The sequence below is a fragment of the Oncorhynchus clarkii genome, chromosome 16 (assembly GCF_045791955.1).
Source record: "Oncorhynchus clarkii lewisi isolate Uvic-CL-2024 chromosome 16, UVic_Ocla_1.0, whole genome shotgun sequence".
Lineage (NCBI taxonomy): Eukaryota > Metazoa > Chordata > Actinopteri > Salmoniformes > Salmonidae > Oncorhynchus > Oncorhynchus clarkii.
In genome coordinates, this window is record NC_092162.1 from 17,887,126 (window position 1) to 17,913,448 (window position 26,323).

Here is a 26,323-nt window from a genome sequence, read left to right on the forward strand (position 1 = left end):
ACTCAGGAAGCTGAAGAAATTTGTCTTGGCCCCTAAAACCCTCACAAACCTTTACAGATGCACAATTGAGAGCATCCTGTTGGGCTGTATCACCGTCTGGCACGGCAACTGCACCGCCCGCAACTGCAGGGCTCTCCAGAGGGTGGTGTGGTCTGCCCAATGCATCACCGGGTGATTTGAAGCGTGTACAAATCGTCTGTCCTCGGTTGCGACACTCACTATTGAGTTTCCATGGCCGAGCAACCACACACAAGCCTAAGATCACCATGCGCAATGCCAAGCGTCGACTGGAGTGGTGTAAAGGTTTCCGCCATTGGACTCTGGAGCAGGTCAAACGCGTTCTCTGGAGTGATGAATCACACTTCACCATCTGGCAGTTCTATGGAAGAATCTGAGTTTGGCACATGCCAGGAGAACACTACCTGCCCCAATACATAGCGCCAACTGTAAAGTTTGGTAGTGGAGGAATAATGGTCTGGGGTTGTTGTTTTGATGGTTTGGGCTAGGCCCCCATCTTAACGCTACAGCATACAATGACATTTTAGACAATTCTGTTTTTCCAACTTTGTGGCAACAGTTTGGGGAAGGCCCTCTCCTGTTTCCGTATGACAATGCCCCCGTGCACAAAGCAAGGCCCATACCGAAATGGTTTGTCGAGTTCAGTGTGGAAGAACTTGACTGGCCTGCACAGAGCCCTGACCTTAATCCCGTCAAACACCTTTGGTATGAATTGGAATGCCGACTGTGAGCCAGGCCTTATTGCCCAACATCAGTGCCCAACCTCAATAATGCTCATGTGGCTGAATGGAAGAAAGTCCCTGCAGCAATGTTCCAACATCTAGGGGAAAGCCTTCCCAGAAGAGTGGAGTTTGTTATATAGGGGGATCAACTTCATATTAATGTCCATGATTTTGGAATGAGATGTTTGACGAACAGGTGTTCACATACTTTTGGTCATGTATTTCACATCGTTTTAGATGGATTGACTGCTTGTTTTGTTACAAACTGAAATTAGGTGAACTATTAGAATTTTTTGAAATGGCAGAGCGATTTCTTCATATTGCACTTTTTTAAAGCAGTGTAACAGTACAACTCCTGTGTGGGTTTTGTTAAGCAGTGTAACATGATCTGCACTTTCAATTTCCACCGTTTTAAATTGCCTTAATACATTTGTGTATGTTTAAGCACTGACGCAATGAGGGTTTTGTATGTTTTTAGATGAATAAAGAAGATCAAGGATAATATACCATTCATCACATTAGGCTGCAACACAATTGTGTGCTTTTTATTTATAACTCTTAGATACACTCTTGGGTCCTTCTAATTTCTAAGTAAATACCAATGGACTGTAAAGTAACAATGGTGTAATGGTTTAATAACCATGTCCTCTCCGGTGGTGTCTGCCCTGTCAGTTGCCAGGAGGCTCAGGAGGAGCTGCTGGAGTTTCAGGAGGGCAGCAGAGAGCTGGAGGCAGAGCTGGAAACCCAGCTGGGGCAGGCTGAGCACCGCATGAGAGACCTGCACTCTGAGAACAGCAGGCTCAAGAACGAGGTGGACTCACTCAAGGTACCAAGATGAACACAATGAATGCACTTAAAGGACTGAATTCATTTTTTTCTGTGCTTGGAATGTGACATTTACAAATCTGAAACCCTGTGAATTTGAGTTCCCTGTGAATTTGAATATTACAACCATGAGTTGGTAAGATAATTTTTACGAGGCGCCTTTAGCGTTCATGCTGAAAAAGTATGCTGCTCTTCTTTTGACAACTTATGAAAAACTCCATATCCTTGACATAATAAATTATTGATGACCATTTGAAGTTTGTATCATCATGGCTTGTCCTTTAGTGCTGTCCAGAGACGAGGCAAGTTGTTATAGCATGTATCTGTGAGTATCCCAGCGTACATGATATTAAGGAAAAACAGGCATGGTCAACAGTAAAGTAGGGGGTTCTTAGTCCGAAATTAATGTGTAATCTAAATGAGAAATCTCTTTCATATCAGTCAGACAGACAAGGAACTCTTTCCCATTTTTGCTCTGATCATTACTACGGGAAACAGCCTATCAACAATATCATATTTAGAGTTAGCAATGTGGCTAATGTGTATTGAGTTCCCACTTTCTCAGTTGGTAAATTATGTAGCACATTGCCTGGACTAATATGCACAAAAAGCATGCTGGCAAATTAATAAAAATAAAAAATCTGATTATTCTGGATCCTATTATGACATGTTGCACATCAAAATATCCATCATGCATTCCCTAAACATGTTAGATGAAATATATATTTTTTTCCTGAACATGTTAGATGACTTTCATGTCTTGGCACTTCAAAAAGTCAGTCTAGAGCCCTCCTGCTTAGCTACCTTGCTGCAAAGTATAGCGATTTGATATCTTATTCACTTAATGAGGGAATTATTTTATTAGACTTTTTGGTTGTAGGCTAATGTTGTAACACATCAGGGGAGCTACTAGGTGTGTAGACTTTTGTTCCAGCCCCACTCGCCAGATTCTACAAATCAACTGCTCAAAGGCACCTTGTTAAGCGGACTCGGTTGTGCTGGATCAAAAGCCTGCACACCCAGCTCTCCAGATGGAGAGGTGACCATGTGTTTTATACAGTAACAGTGCTGATATATATTTGACTTTAAGGCACAGTGGTATCATTATGGAAGCCAACATTCTGAACACTTAGAATTTTGTGATCTAGCTTATGAATTAGCCTATTGGGGTAGCCTAAACAAATGCAGATGGGAAAGCCCTTGCTTTAGCCATCTATAGCCTACCTGCTTTAACTATGCTACTACATCTGTTAGGCTACAGCAGAATAATCATTGCTAAATTAGCACACCAGCCTGAAAATATGAGTCATGTTGGTTGGTGAAAGAGCCAGCCCTAAAAATACAACTTTTTGCAAACATGGGTTCATTTCTGGAGAAGAATATTAGCAATTCAACTTCATGGAACCTGCAGATACCCTGTGTTTATCTCTGCCGTTTGTGCATTTTCATCATTCTGATTGGTCAAGTCAATTTTGGGGGAGTATCTGAAAAAATGTGATGCTATTCGAATAGTGAAATCATTTCAATTGCCAATCCCTAATTCTCATACATAATGCATCAGCATGTTAATTCGCGCTCCATAATTAGCTCTAGGATGAGCGTGGCTCTGCGTCCATGTTCACATTACGACTCCTGTCGTGCGAGTCAGTGAATCACGGCACCGGTGATGGTGAGATACGAACGTGTTAAGAATGTCATCTGTTCTGCTTTTATCCGACTGTATTCCAGGCAGTTAAAAAATGTTTCTTGCTTTCATGCCTTTGTTTATGGAAAATACCACAGCAACTAGTTCTCATTCTGACGCCAGAGTAAAGAATCTTAGAGATGCATTCATGTTGTGCAGTATGCGCTACATTTAGACTGTCTGTGACACCTTGTTTAACGCCTTGTTATGACATACTATTTACTTGACATAGGCTAGAATGTGTTTTGATGTAGTCAGTGTAGTATGCACATGTAGTTCATATAAAACGGCATTTCAGGACAAAGCAGGGCTTGTCTGGTCGAGGTTAGAGGTTAATTGATTCAGACGTGATGTATCCAGAAGATATAGGTCAGGCAAGCAGGCAGGCAGACCCAGTCCCATCTATTGAGCTGGTCACCAGAGAGATGGAGGAGACATCGGTCACATCATCCCATAGCCTGAGAACGCTGGAGCACAACGGAGTGCTCTGAAAAATAGATGACAGAATGTAGGTTAACTCGGCGGTTCCCTCCTTGGGTGCGTGTGACTGTGTAGTGTTAGAAAAATATTTTAGTAAGTAAAACACCATTGGAAGCTTTAACGTCCTTTACCAACCCAGAGGGGTTGGGTTGAATGCGGAAGAGACATTTCAATTGAATGCATTCAGTTGTACAACTGACTAGGTATCCCTCTTTCTTTTCTCTTCTCTCTCCTAATCTCTCCATCCCCCTTGCAGGAGAAACTGGAGCAGCAGTATGCCCAAAGCTACAAGCAGATCAACATGCTGGAGGGTGACCTGGGTCAGACCCGGGGCATCAAGGAGCAGCTCCACAAATACGTCCGGGAGCTGGAGCAGTCCAACGACGACCTGGAAAGAGCCAAGAGGTCTGCAAAGAGACCAGACCACTACACAGTATCTAACAGACACATACTGGATACAGCATTAGAAGACGAGCTGTAGGAGTCATCATTTGATATTTACTGTGTTCTTCAGGGTTATGTTCATTTTGAAAAAGGGCAATATCTAACAGTAGTACTAATCTAAAAATATAAGCAAAGGTAGTCATCCTCTGACCATCTTTCAGAAAACAAACCTATACATTAACCCCATGCAGAGAGGTGCTGATCAATGATGGAGGATGAGGTGCTTGTTGTGTGTTTCCTAGTTAATTGCCCACTGTGCTCTTCATTGGGAGTGATCAGACAGATGGCAAATATCCATTCCAATTAAAACACTTGCCCAATTGGGTCTGATTGCTGTAAATTGAATTGAATTGGATTCAGGTCAGCACTGTCACACATCGATGTAGATTACTTGGAGGAATCGGGACATTTGTTTGTCCCTAAACGTTCATTTTCTAGTAAAAATTATGAGCTGACTCACACCTAACATTTTTGGTAGAGTTGCTGACTAACAAAGAGTAAACTGTATAAAAAGAAAGTCACACAAATTAAATGTATTCTCCTTTATTTCCTTCTGCAGGGCTACAATTGTGTCCCTGGAGGATTTTGAGCAGCGTCTGAACCAGGCCATCGAGAGGAATGCCTTCCTGGAGAGCGAGCTTGATGAGAAAGAGTCCCTCCTGGTCTCAGTACAGAGATTAAAAGATGAGGCCAGAGGTGCTTATTGATCCATTTTTACTCAAACCCCTGCCTGCCTTCACTCATTAGAAAATGTGAAATTAATAGAACCCATGTTCTCACAGCATTGCTTACAGTTGCAAATTATTGTTGGAAGAGACTATAACAGCATTATCCTCAATTTGAATGTCTGGTCTCAATATGGTCTGTTTTAGAGTTAAATATTATGTCTGTCTGCTTGTCTGTCAGACCTACGACAAGAGCTCGCCGTCCGAGAGCGAAATACGGACTTGACCAGGATGTCAGCACCCTCCTCGCCCACCCAGGAGGACAACGACAAGATGGATTCCTCTGTCCAGGCCTCACTGTCTCTCCCAGCCACGCCGCTCACCAATAGTCTGGACAACGCCTTCGCCAACCCAACAGGTACCCTTTTGCTCTGACCCAAATACCTCAATATGTTGCCTAACCTTTTATTTTTATGTGCAGATTACTGTATGTATTTATCTTCTTGTATTTATTTCCCCCCAGAGTTGTCAAACGGCCTTGGTAACTCACTAACTCCCTCTGCCAGAATATCAGCACTCAACATCGTAGGTGACCTGCTTCGGAAAGTAGGGGTGAGACATACATTTTTTCCATTTGTACACATCAATATTCACCGTATGCCCTGGTACCCTAAGACTATTGGTGTTTCTCATTATGCATACTACCGTGCTCCACACTCTCATGCTCCAAGTGCATTCTCCGAGGATGTTCTCTTGAGTACGTTCTTGTGAGGACTAGTGTGGAGAACGCATAAAACATTATATTTGAGAAGCACTCGCACTCCCCCTACTGTATTACCTCACATTGTATCTCCCTATTCACTGAACCTTCTTCCAGCCAGGACAATGGCAACAATAGAGACTAAACAAGAAATGGACAAAGCAAACGTTTTACTTGATAATTATCAGCTAGATACGTGAATCGTTGTTAGCTAGCTAGCTAGCCAGCTAAACAGGAAAAAATTACTTAAAACTAATGTTATGCAAGGTACAGTAGATGTCAATTCTTTGTGGGTAGCTAGCTAGCTAACAGTTCTTCGTGCCTAGCCAGTTAGCCTTACTATGACTTTACTATGGACTTACCCATTCACTGAACCTTCCTTCTTCGAACCAAGACAATGGCAGAGACGAAACAATATATACACAAAGCAAACATTTTACTTTATAACTGTCAGCTAATTATATGTGAATTGTAATAATGTAGCTCACCAGATAGTATAAGTGGCAAAAATGACCTAAAACAAATATTATCCAAGGTAGATGTAAATTCTTTGTGGGTAGCTAGCTAACAATTCTTTGTGGCTATCTGTTTAGCTAACAGTAGTAGCTAGCCAGTTAGCTCTATTAACTTACTATGGGCTTGTGACCTTCGCACTCTATAGTGGGATTGTCGGCAGGTAACCATGCCAAAATTAGCATAGCATGTATTTGTTAACGTATCAAGATAAAATGTTGTAGTCAAGCAAAATATGAGATGTGAATAGGCAACATTTTCATTCTGAAGTCAGTGTATTTTCTCTCACTTCAGCTCAAATAATGGCCGCTATTGATTGAGAAAATTTGCGTCATTTCTTATGTGGTTGCGTCATATTTATTTTCATACTTTCCTTTGAAGATTGCATCGATGCATGCTTTAAAATAGAGAAGTGCCCTCCATGCTCCATTTCGCATACTTTGATTTGGACTCATACTCCGACCCTCCCGTGCTCCAATTTGCATGCTCGGAGCCCGGTAGTATGCATTTTGAGAAACACCCCTTGTCTTATACCATATTGTCATCTCGCTAATAGTGGAAGGCCTCTTATCTTTCTGCATTCTCTATGTCCGTCTCAGGCTCTGGAGTCTAAGCTGGCAGCCTGCAGGAACTTTGCCAAGGACCAGAAAGCCAGAAAGTCTTATGCCATCACGGAAAACGGGAACGTGATCAACGGCAACACAGCCAAGTTCTCCCATACCCTCCACATGACGTCGTCGTACTACGACAAAACGTAAGTCGAAGCCCGCTTCCACTTCACCCTCAGTGAGCCACACATTACTCATTGGTGATGAACAGGAAATGAAAGCTTCGATTTTCTGAGAAAGAAACTTGGCAAAGGACAACAACGTTTCATAATGTCAAATGGTCTTTATTTGGATTTAGGCCTAATGCATTTGTCATTTTTATGATTATTGTTTGCTGTGTTAAGCAGTCAGTCACTCCTAAGACCGTTTTGTTTCAGTTAGATTTTTTAACATTGACAAATTTGACTGTAGAAATGTGTATTTGAAATGCTTGTTTAGTGTTGGGAGTCTATGGAGGTGTGTTGATGATGATTTTGAGGAGTTATGGATGTCGATGAGGCCTCTCAGACCCTTGTGTTTTTCCCCAGCAGGAGAGAGAGGGTCATATTCCCTGCATTACTTCTGGGTAATGGTCTTCCTCCTCCGATGCTGATGATGTGTGGGGAAGTTAGTCAGTCACCTGCATGCTGTTTGATTAACAAGCCTCCCTCCCTTTCCCATCTAGTGCTGAGGTAGACTCTCTCACCGTGGGGCTAGATAACTGCTTTGGGTAGTGGTACATTCATTCCCCTGCTTTCTTAACACTATGCTGATACATCCACATGTGATTAATATGCCTGTCTGTTTGCTGGTGTGAGTTGGTAGCTTTCAATATAGTGTCATTCAATTTGGATCAATCATCATATTGGGGGAGATTCTCAGAGGTGTGTTTAATGACCCAGGAGAAAGCATGTAGTGCAATGGAAGGGTTGGTTATGGTACAGTACTTCGATTTTGTGCTCACATTGTCAATTAACTACAAACTACTGCATGTGAACAAGGCACCACAGTTGTGCAGCTGATTCTAAAGTGCAAAGTCAAAAGTCATCTTTCACTGTTCTTATGTAGCCGGTGCTGTCCTTCTGTTGTTCCTTGTTGAGGTTGTATTTCAAGGTATACATACTACTAGATGTCCCATGTAGAAGTGGTGTGACTATTTGGCAAGGTTGTAGTGTCATGGCGTTGTGTTTCTGCTGTGTGAGGAACTATTGATATGAGGCTGTCTGAGCATGCTGAGCAAGACATGGTTACAAGGCACAGTTTGGGTTTCACCGCAGGGAGGAGTGGATTATAAATCTCTCTTTACAAGAGAGCACACTGCCACCACTGTGCCTTACTATTCAGAGACATAGCTTGTTAATAGGATACAAGTTTGAAGTGGAGTATATACTACAAAATAACAGTAGCTTAGAATTTACTTTGTTTGCCATGGTCCTAACCATACTGAACAAAAATATGAATGCATCATGCAAAAATGTCAATGATTTTACTGAGTTAAAGTTAATATAAGGAAATCAGTCAATTGAAATAAATGGATTAGGCCCTAATCTATGGATTTCACTGACTGGGCAGTGGTGCAGCCAGGTGGGCCAGGCCAAGCTAATCAGAATTAGTTTTTCCCCACAAAAGGGCTTTATTACAGACTGAAATACTCCATAGTTTCATAAACTGTCCAGGTGGCTGGTCTCAAAAAATCCTGCAGGTGAAGAATCTGGATGTGCTGGTCCTGGGCTGGCGTGGTTACATGTGGTTGTGAGGACTGTTGGCCATACTGCCAAATTCTCTAAAATGATGTTGGAGTCGGCTTTTGGTAGAGAAATTAACATTAAATTATCTGCCAACAGCTCTGGTGGACATTCCTGCAGTCAGCATGCCAATTGCACACTCCCTCAAAACTTGAGACATCTGTGGCATTGTGTTACAAAATTGCACATTTTATAGTGACCTTTTATTGTCCCCAGCACAAGGTGCACCTGTAGTGCTGTTTATTCAGCTTCTTGATATGCCACACCTGTCAGGTGGATGGATTATCTTGGTAAAGGAGAAATGCTAACTAAAAGGAATATAAACACATTTGTGCATAACATTTTAGAGAAATAAGCTTTTTGTGCTTATGGAACATTTCTGGGATCTTTTATTTGAGTTTATGAAACATGGGACCAACACTTTATATGTTGCGTTTATATTTTTGTTCGGTGTAAGTTGAACAAACTCCTAGGTATTTTACATTTGTGCAGGGAGGGGCAAACTGGCTGAGAGAACTTTTAGAGCCTTTGACGTCAGTGATCTTCCAATCACATACTTTATAAACGATTTGGCACAGTCTAAACCATAACAGAATCTAAAAATACATCAAGTTTCATTTTTGTCTGCACGTGCCCGAAGCCCTGTGTGTGCTGCCTAGCAGTGTGACCGTGCCAGGGCCAACTGATAGTAGGATAATGAGGACAGAGTGAGGTAACCTGCTAGGGCTCAGGTCACTGGTTCAACCCTGCACTGGCACTGGGATCCATTGACCACTGGAAAGTGTGCCTGCTTGTGGAGTGACAGATTTTGCCTTAATTAAAATGGCCCCATTGTCTGGCAGTCTAGTAGAGCTGTAGGCACCAGGGTACCACTTTAAAGTGATACTGCAGTTTATCTACTCCACCAATAGGGCTACATTTTATTTGTAGTCTTACATCTAACACTCCCCCATTAGAATTAATTTGCTTAGGCCTAGCCCAGTAATACAACTCACATTATTTAAAATGCCATGTAATACCTAGCTAATTATAAGGCAGATTTGATGTGTTCTATGGTTTTACCACCTTACAATATGAATCCAGCAAGGTTAATTTTGTAAGGACCAGCAAGTGAGATGCTGCCTAACCCTCAGTCGACCAGACTAATTCATGTTGTTTTGTGTTTACAGCAGGGCGGTGAACGGCCTGGACCCTGGCACTCTGACAGCCATCACAGCACCCCCTGCTCCCTCCCTCCCTGGCCTCCTACCTCTCATCATGTGACAGTGACAGACACCACACCCCAATTGAATCCCCCCCACACACACCCTGCCAATGGACAAGGCTATATCCTTAAACAGAAAGCATTGTGATGACTTCAAACAAGAGAACGCACATGAAAATGGCTAGCACTATTAAACACTTTTCACATACTGTAATACTGGCCCCTCTTTGCAGCCACTGCATATTCACAGGCTGTCTGTGTAATTCTGGCCCTTTAGTGCTTGTGCTTTGGTCCTACTGTACATGTGGCTCACATTTTATATGTACTTGCTAATTGTTTACTGCTTGTACATATAGCCCACTCTACACAGACATCCAAAGAGGTGCATCCAAAGAGACGGTATCTATGTAGGATCCTATCCTCTCTGCAGTAATTTTTCAAATCTTTAGTTTAGACAGAAAAAACACATTATGCAATTGAAAGTGTGATATAGTGAGGGTTTCCGATATACATGTTACCGTAATTTTATTTAACTGTTATGATTTATCAGAGATGGTGTAGCAAGTGAAAGAATATAGATTAGCCAGAGTCTACAGAAGAAGTAAAATGTCTGGATTACTGTAACACATTCATCTAGCAGCATTGCCTCATACAATGCATAGGCCCTCTCTCCTCTAACTCTCCACCCCTTATTTGACATGTCTTATAAATGGAAACTAGGGTTAATGGATTGGCAGCTGGCACACATGTGTAGATGTGTTTAATAGCCTAGAACGGTCCTTCACCACGTGGACCTGCTCCTAACAAGCTGACTTATTGTCCGTCACTAAAGGTGGTTTAAATCTCTTTTGTCGACCTCCTATGCCTTTCTGACCTTGAGTTTAACTCAGTAGCCATCTGAAGAATATTAATGTTAGTTTTGTTTTTATTTATGTAATGTGTTCCAATTAAAATGCATTGGTTTAGACTTGTTCAAAAGGGATGGTGAAGGAAAATCCTCTGTGTCTTCGTGTTGAGTGTTCTGGGCTACTTAGTCTCAGCTCAGTTTAACCGTATGACAACGTGCACTGTATTGGTCATATTGATCATTATTTATAGATGTCCACTTGAGTGGTGCTGTCATGGTGTTTTAGACCACTTTTGCCAGTATTCCATTTTTGGATTTTAACTCCCAAGTCTTTCATTTTTGGTGTTTTGAATTTTCACTGGTATCTTATTGTATTTAAAATATCACACAACCCTGTGTTAGCAACCTATATTGTAAGTTAAGAGCACTTTATCCAGTGCAAATATTTTCCTTGTATTTTCACATTATTCTATCAGTTTTATTCAAGTGCAATATTGCCTGTTTGTATGTTTTGTTAATTTATTAAATTCATTTTATGGCATGATGTGTTCAAATATATAGGATGTGATTATACATCAATTAGTCATATCATGATGTAGGATCCGTTGTCTTAAAATGTTGAGAAAATAAATAAATATAAAGCCATTCTTCTTATTGTTTTTAACTTAAAGTAGTCCACAATGCAAATTTAGCAATTCAACTCTAGCTTCATACCATGAGCCATTACAGGTTGTATATTGGTGTTCTCCTTGGATCTAGTTGAGGGCAGCAATGAATGGGATTGGTTAAATTTAGGCGAGTCATCCTAATTAGTTAAGGTTTCAGTAGTGATTTGGTTAAATTTAGGCAATAATTGTGAAATTAAACGGCTGGATTCGAAACAGAGAATTTAGCAACCTATGTTATGCTCTCTGCACCCAGTAGGCTACAATGTTGGATTTAATTAAATAGAGGGTGTTCATTAGTCGTGGCTAGAAGGGATCAAGCTTTTGTCAAATTAACGTCAGATTTGTTTCGTAGCAAGTTACATGGAACCCAAACCGGCTGCGCGCTTGCCCCATCATGCATAAATGTATTTTGTCCCCCCACACCAAACGCGATCACGACACGCAGGTTAAAATATCAAAAACTCTGAACCAATTATATTAATTTGGGGACAGTTCGAAAAGCATTACACATTTATGGCAATTTAGCTAGCTAGCTTGCACGTGCTAGCTAATTTGTCCTATTTAGCTAGCTTGCTGTTGCTAGCTAATTTGTCCTGGGATATAAACATTGAGTTGTTATTTTACCTGAAATGCACAAGGTCCTATACTCCACCAATTAATCCACACATAAAACGGTCAACCTAATAACTTCTAGTCATATCTCCTCCTTCCAGGCTTTTTCTTCTCTTGACTTTATATTGCGATTGGCAACTTTCATAAATTAGGTGCCTTACCGCCATTGACCTAGTTCATCTTTCAGTCACCCACGTGGGTATAACCAATGAGGAGATGGCACGTGGGTACCTGCTTCTATAAACCAATAAGGAGATGGGAGAGGCAGGACTTGCAGCACGATCTGCGTCAGAAATAGAACTGACTTATATTTTAGCAGTTGGCACAGTGAGCAGTGTGCCTGCAATAATTGAATAATATAGATTTCTGAATTTATTTTGTAATGCTCGTGCACGCGATGCGAGCACGAGTCAGGGTATTAGTAGAACTTACGCGGCAGGTTGAGATAATTAGTTCAAGGTTAGGAAAAGGGTTATGGGTAGCTAAAATGCTTTTATTTTTATAAAAAACGTATACAAAAGCTGGATTCCTTCTAGCCATGACCAGGTAATATACTCACGTTAGCTACGCTGATTCATGGACAGTATATCCAGGTTGCATCTGGTTTATAAGGACCAACATCAGATGCGCACTTTCAGGGAGCAGCAAACGACATCACCACATCCAAAAAACATGGCAGACATTGGATGAGTTTAAAATCAAAGAAAGTACAGTATGAAGATGGGCAGAAACTGCTTCTCCAATAGAAATCCCAGATCACGCTTGTAGGTGATGTCATGGTGACGTTGACTAGCTAAGCTCATGCGCAGAAATAAGTCATACCTACACATGCCTACTTGTTAACAAAATTAAGGAAGTTTCCTTTAAAGTTATTCATATTATCCTGCCAACCACTATATGAAGAGGTTTTTAAAAAACAAACTCAAATTGTAATGACCACCCAGAAACGGTGTTGCATCTTTTTTTGGCATTGTATTCATGTAAGGAAACTGTGGCAAGACATCAGTAGATTTATAATTGAACACATTTATACTATTATGTGGAGATGTACTGCTTGGATTCATTACCTATGATAAAATTGTTTCAACTTATTTCTATGTAATTTCATTCTTTTGGCTAAATTTCATATTCACAAATGCAAATTTACAAACAAAACACCACATTTTCATACCTTACAAAAATAAATGTAACTATTTTAAGACATACTCTGCTAACAAAAAAGCTGTTACACTTAGAATTATATGTCCCTTAAGGTCCTTGTGTAATGTGATCTTGTACCCACTAGCCCAATTGTCCTTTGTATATTATATATATAGACTTGTGTTTCTCCCAAGTACTTTCTATATTGATTTGTCAATAAAAAAATATATTTAAAAAATGGGGTCTAACAGTAGTCTCGCGCCCGAACTACGCATGTGCAGGCCGTTAAATCAAAGGCACTCAGTTATAAAGTTGTTTTTGACTCAAATGAAAACGTGTCAGTTTGTCACTTTCACGAGTTTGGAGTAATAACATGTTCAACTACTTAAAGACATTATGTACATGTATGTGCGCAGTAGTAATTTGATATTAAACTGATGGCAGGCAGATTATGTAATAGTCATGGAAACACCGTACTCTGTTTATCATAACTGGCTAAGGTCGAAATCGAAGTAAGCATACACAGATTAAAACACCTGGTTTTCTGAGCAATATTTTGAAGTATTAGGACATGTAAACACCTCAATCAGCATTCCAGCTGTGTATTTGATCTGCTCATGTGCTAGCACCAGCCAAGCCAGCCTCCATCTTTGGTGCACCCGATACAATTGCAATCAGTTGTTGATTATATCAACTATAATCAGAAATCAAGCGATATGAATCAGACAGTGGGGCGCCGCCTGACCCACTATTTGGTCAGAATGTTCAAATCAACGTTTCATATCATGGTGTAGATGTACTGTAGATCGAATTGCACTCAAATTTTCTTCCCTATTAGGGGTCATATTAGCGGGCTATCCAGGGGTTAGCGCGAGGGAATGTATTGTATTGTAATGAAACAGGCAGGGAGCAGGTCTCGAACCCTGCAAAAGCATGCTCAAGTGGCAGAGTCGATATCCGCGCTTATAAAGCCAGGGTCGTTACACTACTCCCTCCCAGTGTTGCCAACTCCTCAGTAAGGAAAGTAGCTATTGGCTGTCCTAAAAGTCGCTAAATGATGTCATCACCTAATTTGTATAATTGGCCATGTGCATGTAATTGTGATGGACGCTGTAGGAGAGGAATAACGTTGTGGGAGAGACAAAAAGCGAGTAAAAAAAACGCCCTACATATGTTTTGAACTACAAATGAGCAAGCTGCAGAGAGTGGCACACACAGCAAATAAAAACCAGATATTTGAGGCCATACTCCTTCAGCACTTTATGGACCCCATTGTTAATCCCCGTCATAACAGAGGCATTGTCAGTCCCTATCCCCAGGAGTTTCTCTTTTTTAGGACAACACTTCTCGAGGAAAGCCACAACAGCACAGCTATAGATTTGGCATCTCCCTCCAACTCAACAAGCCCCAGAAATGTTGATACAATTGTCTGCTTGGTATCACTAAAGTACCTTATCACAACCCCCAGGTACTTAGAAACACTTACATCGGTGGACTCATCGAGGAGGAGGCTGAAATGCTGGTCACACACATCTGCAACCAACTTTTTCAGAAAGTATGGTGCTAGAACACCATTAATAATTTCTGTGCACTTTGTCCTGTCATTTGGAAGTGGGTAGCAGCAGTGGAGTCTGAGAAAGCAGCTCTACATGCTTCTCCAATGTGATCACATGCCAGCATGGAAGTGTTCAGCGATAGCTAAATGCCATGGTGGCCTCAACCTTTTTTGTAGTCAATTTTTTTAACCATAAATGGCAGCTTGTTTTTGGTGGAACTGTTATAAGGCGTTGCCTTTTGAGTATGTTTTTGAGTTGGCATGTTTTTTTACATCACTAAGTGTGGCGTAGAAATCAGCCTTACAATACAGACAGTATGCCCGTGTATCATCTCCAATAAACAGCTTCAACCCAGCCTTTGAATTCAGGGTTTGATTCCCACTCCTTTCTGTATTTTTGAGTGTACAGTTTAGACTGAGACATGATGAGCTAGCCAGCTAGATGTTTAGCTTATGTCACAGAGAGATACACACACAGTGGACAAGGTGAGTAAGTGACTGAGGCTGTGTGAGTCAAATGCAGTGATTTATTTTTGACAAAGAACATTTTACATTTACATCCTTCCCTGAATGTAACCCAGGGCGGGTTCAGAAAAAGGCGGCTTCCCGCATGAGCGATTAATTTGCAGTCTGGGCGTGGAGGGGTGAACATCTCCTGCTCTGACTGCAGCTGCGCGAGGAATGGGCCACCTGTGAGTGCTTTGGGATGGGGGATGGGCTCACGGCAGCACCCGCTGCTCGTTGAGAAGAGTAAGAACGATACGTGCTTTCACGTCAGAGTCTCCAATAACACCAGAAAAGGTCGCTAGTCAATTTTTTGAAAATGTGTCGCTAGAGGGGTCTGAATACTCGTTAAATATAGCAACTAAGTAGCTAATTGGCAACACTGCTGCCTCCTTTCAAAGAGCGCGTCCTCGCGTTAGCTTGTGACTCAACGTCTTATAGGAGCGCGCTCACCGGCCAAGCACACGCACTGTCGTGGATGCAAGGTCCGATCACTTCTGACACCAGTGTAATGAAAACAGGCAGGGAGCAGGTCTCAAACCCTCGACCTTCTAGCCCGAAGTCCAGCACGCTATCGACTGCCTCAAAAGCATGCTCAAGCGGCAGAGTTGATATCCGTGCTTATAAAGCCAAGGTCGTTACAGTATGCATCTTAGAAGTAGTTTTCACTTACACACATTATATGTCCGAACTTAGAATCAAAAATGCTTCCCAATGATTGCATATTTTCTGCATTTCAGAGTGCCATCAGTAGCATGATTTCAGATATGTCCATGTAAACAGGATTATTAGGGAAATCGTTCTTCTTTGCGAAGCATGTAAACATTTTAAACAAATGTATATTAATCTGACTATCCACAATAATCATATTAACCATGCTCATTGTCTCGAAGCTAGGTTGTGCCTTTAGATTGTGAAAATGAACAGCTAAGGAATAATCTTTCACTTCTGTAATTTATTTCTCAAACCCCTGGCCTGCTTCGCAAGCCCTTTGGAAGTCTCCGTTGCCTCTGGGTTTAGAAACTCTGATAAAATGTTCAACTTTCTGCTGTGAGTGATGAAAAAAAAGTCAGCCGGAGTGAAAATTATTTTAATAATTCAATGAATGTTTTGTGCACAAAGGTGAGGCAGACTCCAACGGTTCGAAAGGCGGTTTTGCCAAAGCTGCCAAGACCACATCCAGATTCCAGTTCGCCATTGAACAGGTCCTAGCTGGACGCAGGCTATGAACCCCCTTCATAAACCTGGAGACCAAGGGATGGCGCCCCACAGGCCTGTCCATTCACCTGACATGGCAGGCAGATATAGCGGCCAAATACCCTCTCAGTGTAGATGCTGCCAAGCCCTCGTCCAAGCGAGACTGTAGGTATTGTAGGACATACTGCACCCCACATGACTCGGGCACAACCTCAATACCAGTGCACCAAGAGCAGAACAACCTTGCGCTCTGCATGGTGTTCATTAAGCACTCCTGTAGTCCTAACATGAACTATTGGTGCCGTTCAGCGGCCAAGCCCACAGACTGAGGTGGGGCGATCTCCCAGCAGGTCGGGTCTCATGGGCAGTTGCCAAGGTATCCCAGACAACAACAGGGACAGGAGAAGGCTGATACAGGGTCATCTGGGCCAGTATGGAGCCACCAGCAGCAGACGATGCTCCGCCATCCTGGTCCTGTCCAGCACAGCCTGGATCAGGGGAAAAAGAGGGGGGAATGCGTAAAGCTCCAGCCCAATCATGAGCCAGAGCATCCAAGCCCAGAGGCCCTAGTGGATCTGACATGGAGTACCACAGGGGGCAGTGTGCATTGCCAAGGGAAGCAAACAGGTCAACCTACGCCCAACCAAACTTGTCTCAATCCCGCCCTGTGTAAATTGGTTCTGGACTTTGACGGTCAGCCCCCAGGTGGTGAAGGTAGGAAACAACATCTCCAATTGGCTGACCCTCAACACTGCGGCCCCACAAGGGTGTGTACTCAGCCCCCTCCTGTACTCCCGGTTCACCCACAACTGCGTGGCCATGCACACTTCAAACTCAATCATCAAGTTTGCAGATAACACAACAGTAGTGGGCTTGATTACCAACAACGACGAGACAGCCTACAGGGAGGGGGTGAGGGCACTCGGAGTGTGGTGTCAGAAAAATAACCTCACTCAATGTCAACAAAACAAAGGAGATGATCGTGGACTTCAAGAAACAGCAGAGGGAGCACCCCCTATCCACATTGAAGGGACAGCAGTGGAGAAGGTGGAAAGTTTTAAGTTCCTCTGCGTACACATCACAGACAAACTGAACTGGTCCACTCACACAGGCGCAACAGCGCCTCTAACCTCAGGAGGCTGGAGAAATTTGGCTTGTCACCCAAAATCCTGACAAACTTTTACAGCTGCACAATCGAGAACATCCTGTCGGGCTGAACCTAAACCACAAGGCTCTCCAGAGGGTGGTGCTGTCTGCACAACGCATCACCGGGGGAAAACTACCTGCCCTCCATGACACCTACAGCACCCGCCGTTACAGGAAGGCCAAAAAGATCATCAAGGACATCAACCACCCTGCCTGTTCACACCGCTACCATCCAGAAGGCGAGGTCAGTACAGGTGCTTCAAAGCTGGGACTGAGAGACTGAAAAACAGCTTCTATCTCAAAGCCATCAGACTGCTAAACAGCAATCACTAACTCAGAGAGGCTGCTGCCTACATTGAGACCCAATCACTGGCCACTTTAATAAATGGATCACTAGTCACTTTATACAATACCACTCTAAACAATGCCACTTTAAAAATGTTTACATATCTTACAATACTCATATCAAATGTATATACTGTATTTTATACCATCTATTGCACCTTTGCCTTCACTCATCCATATACTTACATGTACATATTGTCATTCACCCCTTTAGATTTGTGTGTATTAGGTAGTTGTTGGGGAATTGTTAGGATTTGTTAAATTACTTGTTAGACATTACTGCACCGTCGGAACTGGAAGCACAAGCATTTCGCTACACTCGGGGGGGGGGGGGGGGGGGGGGGGGGGGGGTTATTCTCTTGAATGTATTTCCCATTTGAATCTATGAGAAGCACAACCTCTGGCTTTTGTGTGTCCTCATGGATGTGTAGGAGCTGACAGGAGGGCTGTTAGGAAGGGGTGGCATCTGTTGGGTTGGTGGGTCCTGTGTTGTCTGTCCCATCGTGGTATTGAGGTTGTGGTCCAGGTCTGAGGTGGACTGTTCTGCTGGATTCTCTGAGAGAGTCACACCACAGCTATCTCACTTCCTCCTTCAGTGCTGTTAGCTGTTCCATGTGTTCCTCTCTTCTCCTTCAGTGCTGTTAGCTGTGCCATGTGTTCCTCTCTTCTCCTTCAGATCTGTTAGCTGTGCCATGTGTTCCTCTCTCTCCTCAAGTTCTCTCATCTCAGTCCGGGGTGCAGCAAGCTCTCTCGTCTATCTCCACCTTCAGCCCTCCGGGTCTTGTGGGGGGGGTGAGTGTGGACTCGCTCTGAGCTCCACAATTACTCTCTCCATCTTTGTGAATATATCTCACTCAACAATGGAGGATCAGTGCAGTTGTGGAACCTGGGTCTGTTCAGTGATTGGGGGGGGGGGGGGGGGGGGGGGGTGTGACTCTCTTGGGGCTGCTCGTCTGCTGGGCAGTTTGAGGATGAGGTGTGATTTGACTCACTCAGATGGGGAGTCCTCACCAAGAGAGAGCTTTTCCTTTTGTGCTCTCTCTTTGATCCCTCCATAAAAAACTGCTTAGTGAGCAACAAAAAAAAACGCTGCCTGTTGCAAAGACCCAGGTGGCAGCATAAAAACCCTGAGGGATGATGTCACAGCTGGACCCTATTGGAGAAATTGCTCTCGCTTCGCCTCTTCCTCTCTGGTTCTAATCCGTGATTTCTCGTATCCTCTGTCTCCTTCTCAAACCTATTGGAGAATGTCCCCCCCTCTGACCTCCAATGCAGTTTAACGAGGTGAGGAGAGACGGTGTAAGGAATCAAGGAAAGAATAATTGAGAAAAAGCTCAAACTTGAATAATGAAAACTTAATTGAGCGTAAACTCTGCCCACTGCCTTCATCCAACATGTCACATTCAAGGCCTAAACTCACCAAGGGCAAGGCGTTTGTAGGATGTATTGGCAAGGGTGTTGTTAGGCACGAGACGAAGTCGTTCGTTCTTAATATTCTATTGCCATACTGGCTTGCAACGTTCTTATCCCTTGCTTGCTAGCTAGCCAACTACGGCTAACTTACAGTCATGTCAAAAAGTGCAGCCAGAATAACAGCAAAGTAGCTGCATTTGTATTTGTTTAAGCTGTTTTCTAGTGACATTTATTTGGATACATCCATAACAATGAGGCGCGATTTACCCTGGCATAGAAAATGTTCTCACTCGTCAGGACACTGTTGTTCAGAGCTAGCCAACAACACAGCTACAGCAACACAATCAATCACTTCAAACTGAAGCTGGAAAGACTGCAAATTAGCTGCGTTTCGTTTGACCTTTTTTCAATTTACATTTGTTTTTGGATATATATCCATAAAAATTATGCCAGCTGATTCATGATTTCGACTGGCTGAGAAACGCTGCCTGTCTGTCTCGTCCTGACACGTTCATTACTAGTACAGGACAGCAGGAGATCAAATGTTGTAAATGTTGGAGAGACAGACAGCAAGGTTTATACAAACCTCCGCTGTTAAAAACAAAATGTTAGTCTAAATGAAATGTGAGATAATGTCTAGATGCTTTTTATAGTGGAGATTAAGTTTATAAATTGCCTGGCTGGGCTGATGAGACAGTCGATTGCGTAAATAGGCATTTTAAACGTCATAGACTTTGCTGGTGGCAAATTGTTGAATAGACGCCAGCTAGAATGTTGTTTTAACCAATCAGCATTCAGGATTTGACCCACCGTTGTATAAAATTATAATAACCCAACCGAAGCCGGGCGGGCGGGTTGTCTGCTTTGATGCCTCACTCAATTAGTACGTGTCTATTTTGGCGTTTTATCGCTGGCGCTGAAATCACACAAAATAATACAAACGTCAGTATTCACTTTTTTTCTAGCTCAATTGGAAGAGGTGCTAAGGGCTTTACCATACATGCTAAATTAGACCAATTCATCCACTTATGTTAACACCATATCGCTATCAACAAAGATGTGGACTATCCTGCTAGCATAGTCATTGCTCTGCCGGTCACGTCCTTTCCACCCGCCCACTTCTGGTGAGTTTTTAGCTTCATAGCAGTGATGCCCTAAGAACAAGACTAAGGATAACGCAGCTGAACATTGAGTCACCACTGCCCCCTGGTGGATAACAGTTGTACTTGCAAATTGAACAAAATTATACATAAACTACACCAAAGTAATGGTTTCCATTCTAGATTAGGCCGTAATTTCATAATTCTTATTGGTAGAGGTAAAGATGACATTTACCACCATTGCCCTCATGTTTTGTTTTATTTAAATCCAGCAATCATACATTTCGGATGTTGAATTCCCTCTCCGTGGTACCCACTAACAAGTGGATAATCTATTCTGATTAAACATCATGATTTGCTGTACAATTAATGATGACTACTGTAGGCTTCTTCACAGCTGTACCCGATTATCATCATGGGACAAAAATGTGATGCTCCGCTCTTTAAACAAATATTACATTGTAGTGAAGTTGCAGCAGCAAACCAAAAAGTGTACCCACTCCCCAAACACCTTATTGCCTTTCAGTTCTTTCTTTGACAAGAAGAGGACCTCTTCATGGACATCTCATTGGACAATTTAGAGCTCCACGAAAACATTAAGTTAGATGAATGATTAACCACAATGAAAACCTGAACATGAATGATGCTCTTGTCGTAACATTACTTATTCTCTGTCCTGTCTATTTGTTTGCTAAATGATTCCCTCACTGAAAATTGCATGTATTGTACAACCCCCAGCAACCCCACCAAAGGGATGCTGTCATTCGGTCTGTCCAGCTCAGTGTCTGTTGTGCCCAGTGGGTCGAGGTTCATCATGGCTTCTTCTTCTCTGCTAACTCCTCCATCTGCCTCTTCCTCATCTCCAGCACCTCCATTAGCTTGGCATCATTCTTAGCACGCTCCTGAGCCCTCATCTCTGCTAGGTCCTCAAAGAATCGGTGTCTGTAGAAGGTATACAATGTAATTACACACACACAAATAAAGTAGCACGCTATATATGCGCCTAATAATTTATTGGATAAAACAACCTTTCATCATCACAGAAGGCAGTGTGATGCCGAAACGCTGGTGGTTGACCCAATAAATTACTGGGAGCTTATATAGTGTGAAACTTTTTTTTATAGCCTATAGTTTACTCGCCGTTAGTCAGCACCTCTACTAACTTATTGTGTGTGCATTCATGCTTTTCACGAACACATTCATAGACGCCAACTGCCTTTAACGCCTATTGATTTCTTCCAGTGGGGACTTCTGTTAAGAGTCCCGACCCTCGGTCTGAACGTGAACATGCATTGCTTATGGTGAAGTTTTGGAAACATAAGGAAAGTATCTTTCATATCACCAAGAAATCATTTCAATTACTACACACCTTTTATGGCGTTTTGGTACTCCATTCATAGACACTAAGGGCCCAATTTCCGATTTAGGAAATTACACCTTTCTTGCGCACGCCTTTCCTATGTACTTCTCAGTAGTTAGTATTCAGACTTACCTTGTGAAGTTGCGTAATGCTGAATAAATGTAATTCAGCAGCTGAAAACCCTCCCACTTGCTGGCCAATCGATTTTCTTGTGGAGTTTTCATTCAATAGGGTTTTCAGTACATTTATTTTAAGCCATCGCTTTAAATACGGTGTACCTTTTAATTAGAATTTTGATGACAGACTAGAAGACATCAAGAGAACCGGTTCAGAAAATAGGGATCAATGAAAGAAATCCCTCTATGCATCTTCAGCTCCATTTTAACACCAACAGGTAGATTAAAAAACTCTGATTTTGTAGATTATTTAGGCAAATGTTAGGGTTAGGAAAGGTATATATGAATCATTAAAAAAATACAGTTTGAGAGCCTTTAGGCACAATCAATATTGATGAATAAACAAATACAGTGGTTTGATTTATCCTGAAAGTTGTCATATTCAAGTTCAATCCATAAAATATTGGAAGGTGGTGGAAAAAAAAGGTGTACAATGGGGGTTGAACAATAGTCCTATAAATCTACCCCAATTCTCACTAATTATGGAACTGTATGACAATGGTCGTTGTGAACAGTGCACTAAATTCCAGGTTTAACCTGCTATGTGTGGTCTGAGTTCCATAACAATTCAAATAGGCTACAGGTCCCAAACTATTGCACAACGTTAGCCTAATCTGATCGATCCACTAATGCTAGCGACCCTCAGGAACAATTTACACAGACGTGACAGAGGCAAGAAAGGTAAACGGAAAGGAATGATGCAAAAATGTAAGCTACAAATTGAAAACTAACACTAAAGTGCACATAATAACGGCACAGCTATTTATTGCCTGTGTTACTGTGGAAAGGGGGCTGCAATTCATGTCATGTTGATATTATTTTCAGTTTGCTTCCATGTGGCTTGTTTCACATTCGTCTCCAGGATCATATGGAAAAAATAATCTAAAACCATTGCTATGTGTATTTACAATCGCCTTTTCCAAACTGATTACTGATTTACTTAGCTCTTATCAATAGAGCCAATCTTATTGATAAAAAAAATTACAGTGCATGGAGAATGCTGTTGTTTTTTTCTTTCGGAAAAAAAGAAAGTCGATGCTTTTTCCACTTGGAATCGGCAGGTTCGCTCAACGTTATTCATGTTTCCTCACGCGTAAAGGTGATGGAATTAAGTAAAGGTCAGAATATGTTTTTTTTTTTTTTCATTTAACTAGGCAAGTCAGTTAAGAACAAATTATTATTTACAATGATTAAGAACAAATTATTATTTACAATGACGGCCTACACCATCCAAACCCGGACGACACTGGGTCTGTAGTGACGGCCTCAAGCACTGACATACAGTGCCTTAGACCGCTGAGACACTCCGGAGCCCTAAATCAAATCAAATGTATTTATGTAGCCCTTCGTACATCAGCTGATATCTCAAAGTGCTGTACAGAAACCCAGCCTAAAACCCCAAACAGCAAGCAATGCAGGTGTAGAAGCACGGTGGCTAGGAAAAACTCCCTAGAAAGGCCAAAACCTAGGAAGAAACCTAGAGAGGAACCAGGCTATGTGGGGTGGCCAGTCCTCTTCTGGCTGTGCCGGGTGGAGATTATAACAGAACATGGCCAAGATGTTCAAATGTTCATAAATGACCAGCATGGTCGAATAATAATAAGGCAGAACAGTTGAAACTGGAGCAGCAGCACGGTCAGGTGGACTGGGGACAGCAAGGAGTCATCATGTCAGGTAGTCCTGGGGCATGGTCCTAGGGCTCAGGTCAGTAAATCCGTAGATACCACCACACCTTCATTTCTTAGATCTCCACCCCAAACAAATAGCAGGTAAACAGCATGCTATTCTCATGCTTAAGTTAAAGGTCTGAATACGCATAGAGAGAAGTGCATAAAAGGGAAAAACTTTCCATTTATGCATGCTTAACTCGGCTCAGAATCGAGGCCTAACTGCTTTAGCGCCTATTGACAATAGTATTTTCTTTGTGGGGTGGGGTTGTTAACAGCCCTGATGCTCAGTCGGAAAGTTTACACGCATCGCTTACTGTACTGTTTTGGAAACATAAGAACTCTCTTTCATATCAGCAATAAATTATTTTGAAAAAAATGTAAAGGTTAAATTGATGTACACCTTGACAGGGCCATATCTCCATGTTACGGTGCTTGTTTAAGGAAGATGAGGGGTGTGTGCTAATTAGCTATCTAGCATGTAGCGGAAGTGTAGTTTCGTCAAATGTAGGCATCCCTAACTGTATGGATCTGTAAAAAACTGCTACAGTGAGTATTTTTTTTCTCGCTGATGAAAGATAAGGCCATATGTTTCAAAAGCCATATTGCAAGCGGTGATCATTGTGTTTGTAAACGTTAAAACACAGTGTCAGAATTGTAGTTCACACGAGGTAGTCGTTGGCGACGCGAATGGCTGAGAACTGTAGGGATAAGGCAGAATGTCGCCTAGAAATTGAAAGCTGAGGTAGGGTTCCCAAACGGTCGTATTTCCATGTTACAGAGCTTGTTTATAAAAACACAGATCGAAGACATAGGTCTACCTGTGCTAATTGGCCATCAACACCTGTGTGTAAACGGAAGGACACCAATACTTCTGTTCACAGGAGGTTGGTGGCACCTTAATTGGGGAGAAGGGGCTTGGGGTAATGACTGGAGTGGAATGGTATCAAACACATGGTTTCCAGGTGTTTACCATTCCATTTGCTCCGTTCCTGCCATTATTATGAGCCGTTCTCCCCTCAGCAGCCTCCACTGCCTGTTTTTGTTTTTTCACCTTTATTTAACCAGGTAGGCCAGTTGAGAACAAGTTCTTATTTACAACTGCGACCTGGCCAAGATAAAGCAAAGCAGTGCGACACAAGCAACAACACAGAGTTACACATGGAATAAACAAACGTACAGTCAATAACACAATAGAAAAAAATCTATATACAGTGTGTGCAAATGAGGTAAGATTAGGGATGTAAGGCAATAAATAGGCCGCAGCGGCGAAGTAATTACAATTGAGCAATTAACACTGGAGTGATAGGTGTGCAGAAGATGAATGTGCAAGTCGAGATACTGGGGTGCAAAGGAGCAAAAAATAAATAATATGAGGATGAGGTAGTTGGATGGGCTATTTACAGATGGGCTATGTACAGGTGCAATGATCTGTGAGCTGCTTGAAGTTAGTTAGGGAGATATGCGTCTCCAGCTTCAGTGATTTTTGTTGTATACCTTTTCTATGCATATACTATCCATAATGGGTTTTCACAACCTCATACCTTTATATTACCGGACTCTGGACATTGCTCGTTGAAATAATTCTCTCTCTCTTAATTCCTTTTACCTTTTTTGGAATTGCGTGTATTGTTAGGTATTACTGCACTGTTGGAGCTAGGAATATAAGCATTTCGCTACACCCACAATAACATTGCAAAATATGTGTATGTGACCAATAAAATGTAATTGATTTGACAAACGTGTTGTCACTGAACAATACTGTCGGCTGAAACTGTGTTTAAATCGGTAAAAAACCTCTACAGGATTGGTGTCCCCCCAGCGGGAAGGTTGAGCTAACGTGCACTAATGTGATTAGCATGAGGTTGTAAATAACAAGAACATTTCCCAGGACATAGACGTATCTGATATGGGCAGAAAACTTAAATTATTGTTAATCTGTCCAATTTACAGTAGCTATTACAGTGAAAGAATACCATGCTATTATTTGAGGAGAGCGCGCAATTATGAACTTAAATGTTTTAAACTAATTAGGCACATTTGGGCAGACATGATACAACATTTTGAACAGAAATGCAATGGTTCATTGGACCAGTCTAAAACGTTGCACATACACTGCTGCTACATAGTGGCCAAAATCTAAATTGCGCCTTAACTGGAATAATACTTTGGACTTTCTCTTGCATTTCAGATGATGGAAAAAAAACCATGTTTTTTTGTTTGTATTATCTTTAACCAGATCTAATGTGCTATTCTCCTACATTAATTTCACATTTCCACAAACTTCAAAGTGTTTTCTTTCAAATGGTATCAAGAATATGTATATCCTTGCTTCAGGTCCTGAGCTACAGGAGGTTAGATTTGGGGATGTCGTTTTAGGCGAAAATTGAAAAAGAGTCCAATCTTTAGTAACTATATTTTGCATTCATGAATTTTTTTCGTGTGATTTCAAAGTAGAGGGCTTTATGTTTCTGTAATCATACCACAATTGAGAATCAATTCGCGTTAATTAGGATTCACGTTGAGGCGACTTGGCTCCTCTAAACAGAACATGTAATGTCCTTGGACTATAAGGCTCCTTTAGTCCATTATTGGGCTAGCGTTTCACTAGATTATTATTACACACTCACTATTGGCAGTCAAACTGACATTGGCAGTACACCATTAAGCACTAGATAGGGGTCCAAAGACATGTTCAACCACCTCTAACAACAAATGGGCAGTCAGTCATAAGTAAATTAAATTGTGTCATTGAATTACGTTTTTAGGATGAATTCAGGGTTGACATTAATGTAGTATTTCCCTGCAAATAGGACAACACAGACAGGCTACTAAGTGAAGAGCAATTATAGACCGTCTATAGTTAATGGGTCATTGATTGCCCTTTACCAGACAGAATACAGTTACATAGCTAGCTAGAAACATTAATGAAAGGGGATCACCTGT

General features: G+C 41.9%; 1 protein-coding gene across 4 annotated transcripts in view; it reads left to right on the plus strand.

Moving 5' to 3' along the window:
* The window catches only part of LOC139368083 (nudE neurodevelopment protein 1-like 1a), a 32,620-nt gene extending 21,481 nt beyond the window's left edge, over positions 1–11,139 (plus strand). The window contains exons 3-10 of one of the 4 annotated variants that reach the window (XM_071106642.1): positions 1,413–1,566; positions 3,986–4,134; positions 4,733–4,869; positions 5,080–5,256; positions 5,362–5,450; positions 6,711–6,865; positions 7,250–7,284; positions 9,613–11,139. In XM_071106642.1, coding sequence (XP_070962743.1) covers positions 1,413–1,566; positions 3,986–4,134; positions 4,733–4,869; positions 5,080–5,256; positions 5,362–5,450; positions 6,711–6,865; positions 7,250–7,284; positions 9,613–9,623 — 907 coding nt within the window. In that variant the 3' untranslated portion in view covers positions 9,624–11,139. Of the gene's footprint in view, positions 1–1,412; positions 1,567–3,985; positions 4,135–4,732; positions 4,870–5,079; positions 5,257–5,361; positions 5,451–6,710; positions 6,866–7,249; positions 7,326–9,612 lie in introns of all 4 variants that reach the window. The other 3 variants (XM_071106641.1, XM_071106638.1, XM_071106640.1) reach the window with 3 other exon arrangements.
* The last annotated feature ends 15,184 nt before the right edge of the window (positions 11,140–26,323 follow it).